The 13,518-nt window shown below is 44.2% G+C and overlaps 1 protein-coding gene across 3 annotated transcripts in view; it reads left to right on the top strand.

The window, feature by feature from the left end:
- Window positions 1-13,518, top strand: part of ebi (transducin beta like ebi) — a 56,071-nt gene that overhangs the window by 22,107 nt on the left and 20,446 nt on the right. For all 3 annotated transcript variants that reach the window (XM_070102313.1, XM_070102315.1, XM_070102314.1), the window contains 4 exons: window positions 31-163; window positions 2,128-2,266; window positions 3,590-3,751; window positions 5,512-5,769. In XM_070102313.1, coding sequence (XP_069958414.1) covers window positions 31-163; window positions 2,128-2,266; window positions 3,590-3,751; window positions 5,512-5,769 — 692 coding nt within the window. The remainder of the gene's footprint in view (window positions 1-30; window positions 164-2,127; window positions 2,267-3,589; window positions 3,752-5,511; window positions 5,770-13,518) is intronic.

Below are 13,518 nucleotides of genomic sequence, written 5' to 3'. Positions count from 1 at the left end.
GTTCATTCATTAAATCACTTTTTTTTTCAGGAACAACGGGTGAAACTATGGATGTGGATATTAGCGTGGAAATTCCATTGAACAAAGCAACAATCTTAAGAGGTCATGAGTCTGAGGTATTTATATGTGCTTGGAACCCCACTACAGATCTTCTGGCTTCAGGGTAATTATCTGCTTCGCTTTTAGTTTGTAATACTGTGAGCTTGTCAACTTGTTCATGTCCATCTCACAAGGCAGCAACAGTGCAAAAATGTACATGGTATTTTCTGATTTTCATTTATGATTTTTAATGATTTTCAGCTTAAGTGATGCGAAGATGAATGATAACATGCGATAAAAATTAATTGTGGTTGAAGATAAGGTGTATTGTAGAGATTGTAAGTGATTGCTTAGTTGACTGGAATGTGTAATAGAAGATACAGGTACAACTCTGATGTACCAGCAACAGATCATCCAGCACCTCTTTTAGTTCCAACAGAATAACAAGATAATTTTTTTTTTTTTTTTCTTTTTTTTTTTTTTTTTTTTTTTTTTTTTTTTTTTTTTTTTTTTTGCCAAAATAGTTTACTGGGTGGCAACGGATGGCATTGTATTAAGTGTGTGCTGACTTTATATTGTTTACACTACAATTATTGGTGGTGATTCCTTGATTTTATAAAATTATTAGCATATTTTGCTAATAACTTTTGTGATTAGTTCCACAGTTGCAGTAAAATTCTAAAATCTAACATTTTGAGGGTGGTGGTACTGCAGCAGTCTTCGTAAGTAGAGTACTAAATAAACTGTTTCATTTATGCTATTTTATTTTATTTTATTTATCTGGAGTTTATCTGGAGAGAGTTCCGGGGGTCAACACCCCCGCGGCCCGGTCTGTGACCAGGCCTCCTTAGGTCAGTGTCCCAGGATGCGAACCACACCAGTCAACTAATACCCAGGATGCCACCCACACCAGTCCACTAACACCCAGGATGCCACCCACACCAGTCCACTAACACCCAGGATGCCACCCACACCAGTCCACTAACACCCAGGATGCCACCCACACCAGTCCACTAACACCCAGGATGCCACCCACACCAGTCCACTAACACCCAGGATGCCACCCACACCAGTCCACTAACACCCAGGATGCCACCCACACCAGTCCACTAACACCCAGGATGCCACCCACACCAGTCCACTAACACCCAGGATGCCACCCACACCAGTCCACTAACACCCAGGATGCCACCCACACCAGTCCACTAACACCCAGGATGCCACCCACACCAGTCCACTAACACCCAGGATGCCACCCACACCAGTCCACTAACACCCAGGATGCCACCCACACCAGTCCACTAACACCCAGGATGCCACCCACACCAGTCCACTAACACCCAGGATGCGACCCACACCAGTCCACTAACACCCAGGTACCCATTTTACTGATGGGGAACATAGACAACAGGTGGAAAGAAACACGTCCAATGTTTCTACTCTGGCTGGGAATCGAACCCAGGCCCTCGCCGTGTGAAGCGAGAGCGTTAACCACCAGGCTAATGTTTAAATAAAGTTTGCACCAGACTGGTGGGTCCAAGGTGTATTGTTGAATATTATTATATGACCTCTGTTGATCATGCAAAATTGATATACCAGCAGATCCTAGGAACTCATGTTGCTGGAAAATCAGCACTGTACCTGTATAAACAATAGTTCCAATCAAAGTGTGTAAATTATCTTAGTGGTGTGTTTTATTTTTTTTTTCAAAATTGATCTTTGGAATAGAAGGTAATAAGGTTTTGCTCTAAGGAAGTAAAGGGTACCTCCAATTCCTTAGATCAAGAACTCCTCAACAGTAAGACCATTCTCTTGAAGGGAAGAAGAGTTACTGTAAGATGAGATATTAGGATGGAAGAATGCAGTGTATGGACTCACAAAGATCACTGTAGTGCCTCTGATTGTCAGTCTTTTATGTTGCATATATTTTAATCTTTAACTCCTGTATAAATTACTAAATGTAAAAATAAGAAAAACTTTACAGTTTTCTTCTTTTTCTGGTCACCCTGCCTCAGTAAGACACAGCTGGTGTGTTGAATTTTTATTTTTAATCTTCTCATGTATAAACTCTGTGTACTTTTGCTTCAGGTCAGGAGACAGTACTGCACGTATCTGGAACATGAATGACAACACCACATCGCCAAATCAGCTGGTTCTCAGGCATTGTATCCAGAAAGGTGGTACAGAAGTGCCCAGCAACAAAGATGTAACTTCTCTAGATTGGAATGTAAGAAACTAGGTTGTGGAGATGTATTCATTTTTATGCACTCTAAACCCAGATTTAACAGACTTTGGAAGTGCTGCACAAAATCTGTTGGCTCGGCTGATTGAGAAACTGAACAAAGTCTGCTGATTACAGCATTGTTAGTTATCATTGCATTCACAACAATACAGTTTCATGTTAGGTAAAAGGACACAAATGCAACTAATGTGACATTTTATATGTCAAGCCGTTACTGGCGTGACAAAGCTCCTGGAGAGCAAAACGTTGCCATAATAAAATGTCACATTAGTTGCACTTGTGTCCTTTTACCTAACATATTATCAGTAATTCCACCAACATTATTACAACACATTTTCATCTCTTCTCCATGGAGAAGTGGAACAGAATTCTTCCTCTGTAAGCCATGCGTGTTGTAAGAGGTGACTAAAATGCCGGGAGCAAGAGGCTAGTAACCCCTTCTCCTGTATGCATTACTAAAATTAAGAAGAGAAACTTTTGTTTTTGTTTTTGGGCCACCCTGCCTTGGTGGGATACGGCTGGTTTGTTGAAAGAAGATTTTCATCTCTATCCACCATAGGCATCATTACCAGCTACCTGGTCGTTCCCTGTTGTCTAAAGTGAGGGTTTCCTGTAATATCATGCTAAACATGTTCAGATTTGAGGGTCAGTTTTTATCAGAATCTTGACATGAACTTTTTTTTATAGTTCTGAAATACTTTACTCAGTCTGGTTAAAGGAATAATCAACTATGCTAGCAATTCATTTTTTATGCAATTATTTTATCTTCTGGTTTATTGAATATACTGTATGTAGATCTGCAGAAAATCTCAGATTAGTGAGAGGTGTGGAATGTGAAAATTAAATCAGGAGAGATGCAAATAGTAGTTATATTTTATACTTTGTAGATGTTCAGTTTACTGGTTAAGAGCTGTTATCCAACCTTTGCTTATTTCATAGACAAATCTCCAGGTCACCCCCAACAGTCAGCTAACAGTCAAGCATTTCTTTACAGTTAATGTTGCTAATCCTGTTTTTACCTTTATTTTGGATTTGGAGAGAGAGTTGAAACCAGCTTATCCCTAAAAAATTTAGGTGCTGTTGAGTTACCATTTAAGCTTGGTAAACACCTTACAACACTACCACACTCATTCTCATTTTCTTTCATTCTCATTAATTCTGTCACAGCCATTGCTTGTATTTTCTAATTTTTCTCTGGAGCCAGTATCTGTGCCGCTGAATAAGTTGTATGTATTCTGAAAGTTATTGCTCTTTATTTTAATAATAGTAACTTCATTTTGTTATACTAATAATAGTTACTCTTAAAAGTGTGATGGAACACTCCTGGCAACTGGATCCTATGATGGTTATGCAAGAATTTGGATGACTGATGGGCGGTTAGCATCCACACTTGGCCAACACAAGGGACCCATTTTTGCATTGAAGTGGAATAAAAAGGGAAATTACATTTTGAGTGCAGGAGTGGACAAAGTAAGTTCAGTTTTGCTTTAATCTCATTAAAATTGACTGTGTGCAGTGATGTATTTCTTAATCATCTTTGAATATACAGTATTTTCCTGAAATAGATTGTTTTGTATGAGACAAAAATATATTGGTTTTTGTTATAAAATGGTTGATAACACTTGAGAAAGAATCAGCTCATATGTTAAGAGCATAAATTTGAAATGCCTTTTTGAAAATAAATAATCTCTATCTACATTTTAACAAACTGCAAGCTTTGAGCTTCTGCAATTTTTTGTTGGGGAGGGACTGAGTTGCATAACAGTAGCTTGCAAATACTGCCAGCAGTTTTGTGGGTATACAAATGTTTCTTTCTGGCATAATCTCATTACTTGTATCATCTTGTATACCACAGAGCTCCTTACCAATAATAATGTGGAGATAGTCACCTGTCTTTCCTTAAGAAATGAACAGGATTTGAGCCTGTAGAGTAGCAGTTTTAATATTGCCAGCCAGTTGCTTGGTATTTGTAGGACTCCCAGACTTCAGGTTTGAATTCTGTTTACATCAAAAATTTTGTAGTCGATTGTATTTTTTAACACACCGGCCATCTCCCACTGAGGTAGGGTCACAGATCTTATTTACAAAGTGCAGGTTAACAGTGGTAGTGATGACCAGGATATGCCCTCCATAGTATTCCTTTAGTTGACCAAGTCAACTCTCTTTAAGAAAGCCAGTGCCAAGGGTGATAAATTTATGCCATCCCCTTAATTCCCTACTGCTAGCAATCCAACCAGCAATCCCACATCTGTATGTTTGCAGGTGCCGTAACCATGAACTTACACGGCAGGGCTGATCACCCTTCCATCATCTCAAGCCTGGATGTTCTAGGGGCAGAAGGTGATTACTAACCTCATTCTATTCCCTCTTCCTGCCCCCTCCTCTTTCTCATCTGCCCTCCTCATATTTCATTATCCCTGTCCTCTGTCTTCTGCTTGGTAAAGATAATAGCGAGGAAATTAAAAATTACATATTGCAGATGGCTCTACTGATCTAGTATACAAGTTGCTAGTAGGGTAAGATAAAGGGAAAAACTGGAAAGTATTTCAAGGACTTTTGTGTGTGGTAGAACTTATTAAGTGTGTAAGTAGTTTATGATCTTATTCTGTGTGGTTGTAAATCTATAATTTTCAGAGGTGTAGACAGTAGCAAGATAATTTTAACGAGTTGTGAAATATAATGCAGTAAATGGAAAGTGGTAGATGAAAGTAATTTTTAATTGACTCAGAGATAGAAGACAATAGCTGTGTTGGACATAAGTGATATTATACATGTGAACAACACAAGTGACAATAAAAAAGCTCGAATGGAATTGATCTGTTTGGAAGTAATGCAGGCATGGCTGTTTATTTTCATGCCAAAAATTTTATACCTAGTCTATAAAGCTAATGTGCATATTTTGTTACAATGTGGTTACTAGTTCTCAAAGATTGTAAAGGGTGAGGCAGTAGTCTTCGGTACTGTTAATGTCTATGACAGTGGGTACATTTTCCTCTTTCAGGAATGTTTGCTGGACTTGAATTCTGAAGGTGAGAATTACAGTGTCTGCACTCTGTGTTGTGTAAACATGTTTGGTTTATCATTTGAACAGTGAAGGTTATGTACCTCTGGAGAGATCTAGGAAATGAGTGATGGTGAATGTGTCTTCCTTTTTTGGGATCACCCAGACTTTGTGGGCCAATTTGTTAATTTTTCTTTTAACTCAGATAAGAATAATTTGTTTGTTTCAGACTACAATCATATGGGATGCATCCTCAGGGCACTGCACTCAACAGTTTGCCTTCCACTCAGCCCCTGCCTTAGATGTAGACTGGCAGACAAATACATCTTTTGCTAGTTGTTCAACTGACCAGTGTATACACGTGTGTCAGCTCGGCCAGGATAAGCCCATAAAGTCCTTCCAGGGACACACCAATGAAGTCAATGCTATCAAATGGGATCCACAGGGTAATCTTCTTGCATCATGTTCTGATGATATGACTCTTAAGGTGAGATGTAAATAGATTTTTTTTTTTTTAAGTTTTAGCTGACAAAATTGGAGAATTCCATCGTCTCATGCGATACCAAATATTACCCTTACAAATTAGGGGTTTATAATGCACTTATGTTTGCAATTGATATATTTATCTTTTTAATTGAAAAGTTGCCAGTGGAGACACCCAGAACACCAATAACAGAATCTGTAATGGCAACATTTAAAAAAATTATGCAGTGTATTCCGAATTCGGAGTGTGGAAATTAGGAAAAGGTGTGGAGTTAATAAAAGCATTAGTCAGAGGGCAGAAGAGGGGTTGTTGAGGTGGTTTGGTCATTTAGAGAGAATGGATCAAAGTAGATTGACATGGAAAGCATATAAATCTATAGGGGAAGGAAGGAGGGGTAGGGGTCATCCTCGAAAGGGTTGGAGAGAGGGGGTAAAGGAGGTTTTGTGGGCGAGGGGCTTGGACTTCCAGCAAGCGTGCGTGAGCGTGTTAGATAGGAGTGAATGGAGACAAATGGTACTTGGGACCTGACGATCTGTTGGAGTGTGAGCAGGGTAATATTTAGTGAAGGGATTCAGGGGAACCGGTTATTTTCATATAGTCGGACTTGAGTCCTGGAAATGGGAAGTACAATGCCTGCACTTTAAAGGAGGGGTTTGGGATATTGGCAGTTTGGAGGGATATGTTGTGTATCTTTATATGTGTATGCTTCTAGACTGTTGTATTCTGAGCACCTCTGCAAAAACAGTGATAATGTGTGAGTGTGGTGAAAGTGTTGAATGATGATGAAAGTATTTTCTTTTTGGGGATTTTCTTTCTTTTTTGGGTCACCCTGCCTCGGTGGGTCACCCTGCCTCGGTGGGTCACCCTGCCTCTGTGGGTCACCCTGCCTCGGTGGGTCACCCTGCCTCGGTGGGAGACGGCCGACTTGTTGAAAAAAAAAAATGCAGTGTATGAATGCAGATGGGAAAAATTCATGATAAACATGAAGTAGCTTTTCCCCCTTGATAGCCTACTTTAAAGCCAGACAACATAGGTAGAAATACTCTCAAAACCATCATCAGGTAAACATTATGCAGTGTTGGCAGGACAGTGAGTAGAATTAAGGTTCGGCTGAAGTGCAAGTAGCAGTTCGTTCTACTCAGTTGTTTCAAGTACAGTGGACCCCCGCATAACGATTACCTCCGAATGTGACCAATTATGTAAGTGTATTTATGTAAGTGCGTTTGTACGTGTATGTTTGGGGGTCTGAAATGGACTAATCTACTTCACAATATTTCTTATGGGAACAAATTCGGTCAGTACTGGCACCTGAACATACTTCTGGAGTGAAAAAATATCGTTAACCGGGGGTCCACTGTATAAGGGATAGTAGGGGAAAGAGAAGAGGGAATGGGAAGAGGAAGGTGAGGGAAGGTACATAGGAAAAACAGACAGAAGAAGACCTAGCTGTCCATATCAAGAGAGGGAGTGAGAGAAACAGAATGGTTAAAAGTGACTGAGGATGTAAACATCTCATAATCTACAAAATAAAGGGATTGAAATTATTTCTACTCCTGTATCAATTTTTGTGGTGCTGAAAAGGAGAGGAAGATGGAGAGAAGGGAGAGGTGCCATGTTAGTTTCATAGCACTAAAAATTTTAATAAAAATTCATCCAAGGGAAAAAAAATTGAAAATGTTGAAAAACTCGAAAGAAATCTCAGTAAAATATATTTTGGACAGGTTCTCATTGTTTTTCGGAAGGTTTCACCCAAGCATATTCATGAAGTGTTCCTACAGGTCTCATGAAGAGGCAGGTTACAATCCTCATTATTTTGGATCTTTAAGAAAAAAAATTCCCAAGAGGTTTATATTGTGAAGCCTAGTAACAAATCTTCTTCTTCTTTCAACACACCGGCCGTATCCCACCAAGGCAGGGTGGCCCAAAAAGAAAAACAAAAGTTTCTCTTTTTAAATTTAGTAATTTATACGGGAGAAGGGGTTACTAGCCCCTTGCTCCCGGCATTTTAGTCGCCTCTTACAACACGCATGGCTTACGGAGGAAGAATTCTGTTCCATTTCCCCATGGAGATAAGGGGAAATAAACAAGAACTAGAAAGAAAATAGAAGAAAACTCAGAGGGGTATGTATATATATGCTTGTACATGTATGTGTAGTGTGCCCTAAGTGTAAGTAGAAGTAGCAAGATGTACCTGAAATCTTGCATGTTTATGAGACAGAAAAAAGACACCAGCAATCCTACCATCATGTAAAACAATTACAGGCTTTCATTTTACACTCACTTGGCAGGATGGTAGTACCTCCCTGGGTGGTTGCTGTCTACCAACCTACTACCACAGGATGGTAGTACCTCCCTGGGTGGTTGTTGTCTACCAACCTACTACCACAGGATGGTAGTACCTCCCTGGGTGGTTGTTGTCTACCAACCTACTACCACAGGATGGTAGTACCTCCCTGGGTGGTTGTTGTCTACCAACCTACTACCACAGGACGGTAGTACCTCCCTGGGCGGTTGCTGTCTACCAACCTACTACCACAGGACAGTAGTACCTCCCTGGGCGGTTGTTGTCTACCAACCTACTACCACAGGACAGTAGTACCTCCCTGGGCAGTTGCTGTCTACCAACCTACTACCACAGGACGGTAGTACCTCCCTGGGCAGTTGCTGTCTACCAACCTACTACCACAGGATGGTAGTACCTCCCTGGGCAGTTGCTGTCTACCAACCTACTACCACAGGACGGTAGTACCTCCCTGGGCAGTTGCTGTCTACCAACCTACTACCACAGGACGGTAGTACCTCCCTGGGCGGTTGCTGTCTACCAACCTACTACCACAGGACGGTAGTACCTCCCTGGGTGGTTGTTGTCTACCAACCTACTACCACAGGACGGTAGTACCTCCCTGGGCAGTTGCTGTCTACCAACCTACTACCACAGGACGGTAGTACCTCCCTGGGCGGTTGCTGTCTACCAACCTACTACCACAGGATGGTAGTACCTCCCTGGGCGGTTGCTGTCTACCAACCTACTACCACAGGACGGTAGTACCTCCCTGGGCGGTTGCTGTCTACCAACCTACTACCACAGGATGGTAGTACCTCCCTGGGTGGTTGCTGTCTACCAACCTACTACCACAGGATGGTAGTACCTCCCTGGGTGGTTGCTGTCTACCAACCTACTACCACAGGACGGTAGTACCTCCCTGGGTGGTTGCTGTCTACCAACCTACTACCACAGGACGGTAGTACCTCCCTGGGTGGTTGCTGTCTACCAACCTACTACCACAGGATGGTAGTACCTCCCTGGGTGGTTGCTGTCTACCAACCTACTACCACAGGACGGTAGTACCTCCCTGGGTGGTTGTTGTCTACCAACCTACTACCACAGGACGGTAGTACCTCCCTGGGTGGTTGCTGTCTACCAACCTACTACCACAGGATGGTAGTACCTCCCTGGGTGGTTGCTGTCTACCAACCTACTACCACAGGATGGTAGTACCTCCCTGGGTGGTTGTTGTCTACCAACCTACTACCACAGGACGGTAGCACCTCTCTGGGTGGTTGCTGTCTACCAACCTACTACCACAGGACGGTAGTACCTCCCTGGGTGGTTGCTGTCTACCAACCTACTACCACAGGACGGTAGTACCTCCCTGGGCGGTTGCTGTCTACCAACCTACTACCACAGGACGGTAGTACCTCCCTGGGCGGTTGCTGTTTACCAACCTACTACCACAGGACGGTAGTACCTCCCTGGGAGGTTGCTGTCTACCAACCTACTACCACAGGACGGTAGTACCTCCCTGGGTGGTTGCTGTCTACCAACCTACTACCACAGGACGGTAGTACCTCCCTGGGTGGTTGCTATCTACCAACCTACTACCACAGGACGGTAGTACCTCCCTGGGCGGTTACTGTCTACCAACCTACTACCACAGGACGGTAGTACCTCCCTGGGTGGTTGTTGTCTACCAACCTACTACCACAGGACGGTAGTACCTCCCTGGGTGGTTGCTGTCTACCAACCTACTACCACAGGACGGTAGTACCTCCCTGGGTGGTTGCTGTCTACCAACCTACTACCACAGGACGGTAGTACCTCCCTGGGCGGTTGCTGTCTACCAACCTACTACCACAGGACGGTAGTACCCTGGGCGGTTGCTGTCTACCAACCTACTACCACAGGACGGTAGTACCTCCCTGGGCGGTTGCTGTCTACCAACCTACTACCACAGGACGGTAGTACCTCCCTGGGCGGTTGCTGTCTACCAACCTACTACCACAGGACGGTAGTACCTCCCTGGGTGGTTGCTGTCTACCAACCTACTACCACAGGACGGTAGTACCTCCCTGGGCGGTTGCTGTCTACCAACCTACTACCACAGGACGGTAGTACCTCCCTGGGCGGTTGCTGTCTACCAACCTACTACCACAGGACGGTAGTACCTCCCTGGGTGGTTGCTGTCTACCAACCTACTACCACAGGATGGTAGTACCTCCCTGGGCGGTTGCTGTCTACCAACCTACTACCACAGGACTGTAGTACCTCCCTGGGTGGTTGCTGTCTACCAACCTACTACCACAGGACGGTAGTACCTCCCTGGGCGGTTGCTGTCTACCAACCTACTACCACAGGACGGTAGTACCTCCCTGGGTGGTTGCTGTCTACCAACCTACTACCACAGGACGGTAGTACCTCCCTGGGTGGTTGCTGTCTACCAACCTACTACCACAGGACGGTAGTACCTCCCTGGGTGGTTGCTGTCTACCAACCTACTACCACAGGACGGTAGTACCTCCCTGGGTGGTTGCTGTCTACCAACCTACAACCACAGGATGGTAGTACCTCCCTGGGTGGTTGCTGTCTACCAACCTACTACCACAGGACGGTAGTACCTCCCTGGGTGGTTGCTGTCTACCAACCTACTACCACAGGACGGTAGTACCTCCCTGGGTGGTTGCTGTCTACCAACCTACTACCACAGGATGGTAGTACCTCCCTGGGTGGTTGCTGTCTACCAACCTACTACCACAGGACGGTAGTACCTCCCTGGGTGGTTGCTGTCTACCAACCTACTACCACAGGACGGTAGTACCTCCCTGGGTGGTTGTTGTCTACCAACCTACTACCACAGGACGGTAGTACCTCCCTGGGTGGTTGCTGTCTACCAACCTACTACCACAGGACGGTAGTACCTCCCTGGGTGGTTGTTGTCTACCAACCTACTACCACAGGACGGTAGTACCTCCCTGGGTGGTTGCTGTCTACCAACCTACTACCACAGGATGGTAGTACCTCCCTGGGTGGTTGCTGTCTACCAACCTACTACCACAGGACGGTAGTACCTCCCTGGGCAGTTGCTGTCTACCAACCTACTACCACAGGACGGTAGTACCTCCCTGGGCGGTTACTGTCTACCAACCTACTACCACAGGACGGTAGTACCTCCCTGGACAGTTGCTGTCTACCAACCTACTACCACAGGACGGTAGTACCTCCCTGGGCGGTTGCTGTCTACCAACCTACTACCACAGGACGGTAGTACCTCCCTGGGCGGTTGCTGTCTACCAACCTACTACCACAGGACGGTAGTACCTCACTGGGCGGTTGTTGTCTACCAACCTACTACCACAGGATGGTAGTACCTCCCTGGGCGGTTGCTGTCTACCAACCTACTACCACAGGACGGTAGTACCTCCCTGGGCAGTTGCTGTCTACCAACCTACTACCACAGGACGGTAGTACCTCCCTGGGCGGTTGCTGTCTACCAACCTACTACCACAGGACGGTAGTACCTCCCTGGGCGGTTGCTGTCTACCAACCTACTACCACAGGACGGTAGTACCTCCCTGGGTGGTTGCTGTCTACCAACCTACTACCACAGGATGGTAGTACCTCCCTGGGTGGTTGCTGTCTACCAACCTACTACCACAGGACAGTAGTACCTCCCTGGGTGGTTGCTGTCTACCAACCTACTACCACAGGATGGTAGTACCTCCCTGGGTGGTTGCTGTCTACCAACCTACTACCACAGGACGGTAGTACCTCCCTGGGTGGTTGCTGTCTACCAACCTACTACCACAAGACGGTAGTACCTCCCTGGGTGGTTGTTGTCTACCAACCTACTACCACAGGACGGTAGTACCTCCCTGGGTGGTTGCTGTCTACCAACCTACTACCACAGGACGGTAGTACCTCCCTGGGTGGTTGCTGTCTACCAACCTACTACCACAGGACGGTAGTACCTCCCTGGGTGGTTGTTGTCTACCAACCTACTACCACAGGACGGTAGTACCTCCCTGGGCAGTTGCTGTCTACCAACCTACTACCACAGGACGGTAGTACCTCCCTGGGCGGTTGCTGTCTACCAACCTACTACCACAGGACGGTAGTACCTCCATGGGCGGTTGCTGTCTACCAACCTACTACCACAGGACGGTAGTAGTACTACTCCCAGGATGGGTACCTCCCTGGGGTTGCTGTCTACCAACCTACTACCACAGGACAGTAGTAGTACCTCCCTGGGTACCTCCCTGGGCGGTTGCTGTCTACCAACCTACTACCACAGGACGGTAGTACCTCCCTGGGTGGTTGTTGTCTACCAACCTACTACCTAGAACTAGTAACAATTTTTTTTTTTTTTTTTTTTTTTTTAACAAGTTGGTCGTCTCCCACCGAGGCAGGGTGACCCACCGAGGCAGGGTGACCCAAAAAAGAAAGAAAATCCCCAAAAAGAAAATACTTTCATCATCATTCAACACTTTCACCACACTCACACATTATCACTGCTTTTGCAGAGGTGTTCAGAATACAACAGTTTAGAAGCATATACGTATAAAGATACACAACATATCCCTCCAAACTGCCAATATCCCAAACCCCTCCTTTAAAGTGCAGGCATTGTACTTCCCATTTCCAGGACTCAAGTCCGACTATAAGAAAATAACCGGTTTCCCTGAATCCCTTCACTAAATATTACCCTGCTCACACTCCAACAGATCGTCAGGTCCCAAGTATCATTCGTCTCCATTCACTCCTATCTAACACGCTCATGCACGCTTGCTGGAAGTGCAAGCCCCTCGCTTGCATATGGGATAAGTGCCTTCAGAAAATTTGGAAAATAGTAATCATTTGCATTTAGCAAAAATTATTTTTATTATTATATTAGCAGTTTGGAGGGATATGTTGTGTATCTTTATACGTATATGCTTCTAAACTGTTGTGTTCTGAGCACTTCTGCAAAAACAGTGATTATGTGTGAGTGAGGTGAAAGTGTTGAATGATGATGAAAGTATTTTCTTTTTGGGGATTTTCTTTCTTTTTGGGTCACCCTGCCTTGGTGGGAGACGGCTGACTTGCTGAAAAAAAAAAATATTCATAAGTAGACATGTCACTTATAGTAAGGGCTTTCACCTTTTAATACATTATTTTATAATTTTTTTATGATCCACATTGCATTAAATTTTCTGGACATAGAGGTACAATAATACTTAGTTTGGTTTTAAGGTTAGCTGTCACCCTAATGAATATGTGTCTGCGAAGCTTGTGGTTTTCTTTCCTCCATTTTTGATTACATAGAAAATCCATGGTAGCAAAAAGTTATTAGAAAAAATTATATTAGACATTAAAAACTGATAATGTAATGTTATTACAGATTATGGAGTCCTTTGCAACATATTCCTAAATAAATATATATTTATGTACATACATACAGCTGCTGTTTTTGTAGGTATATGGTCAGATTTTGCCAA

Source organism: Cherax quadricarinatus, chromosome 81 (assembly GCF_038502225.1).
Source record: "Cherax quadricarinatus isolate ZL_2023a chromosome 81, ASM3850222v1, whole genome shotgun sequence".
NCBI classification, from domain to species: Eukaryota; Metazoa; Arthropoda; class Malacostraca; order Decapoda; family Parastacidae; genus Cherax; species Cherax quadricarinatus.
The sequence above is the reverse complement of the archived record's forward strand: the minus strand, read 5'-3'. Positions and strand labels throughout refer to the sequence as shown.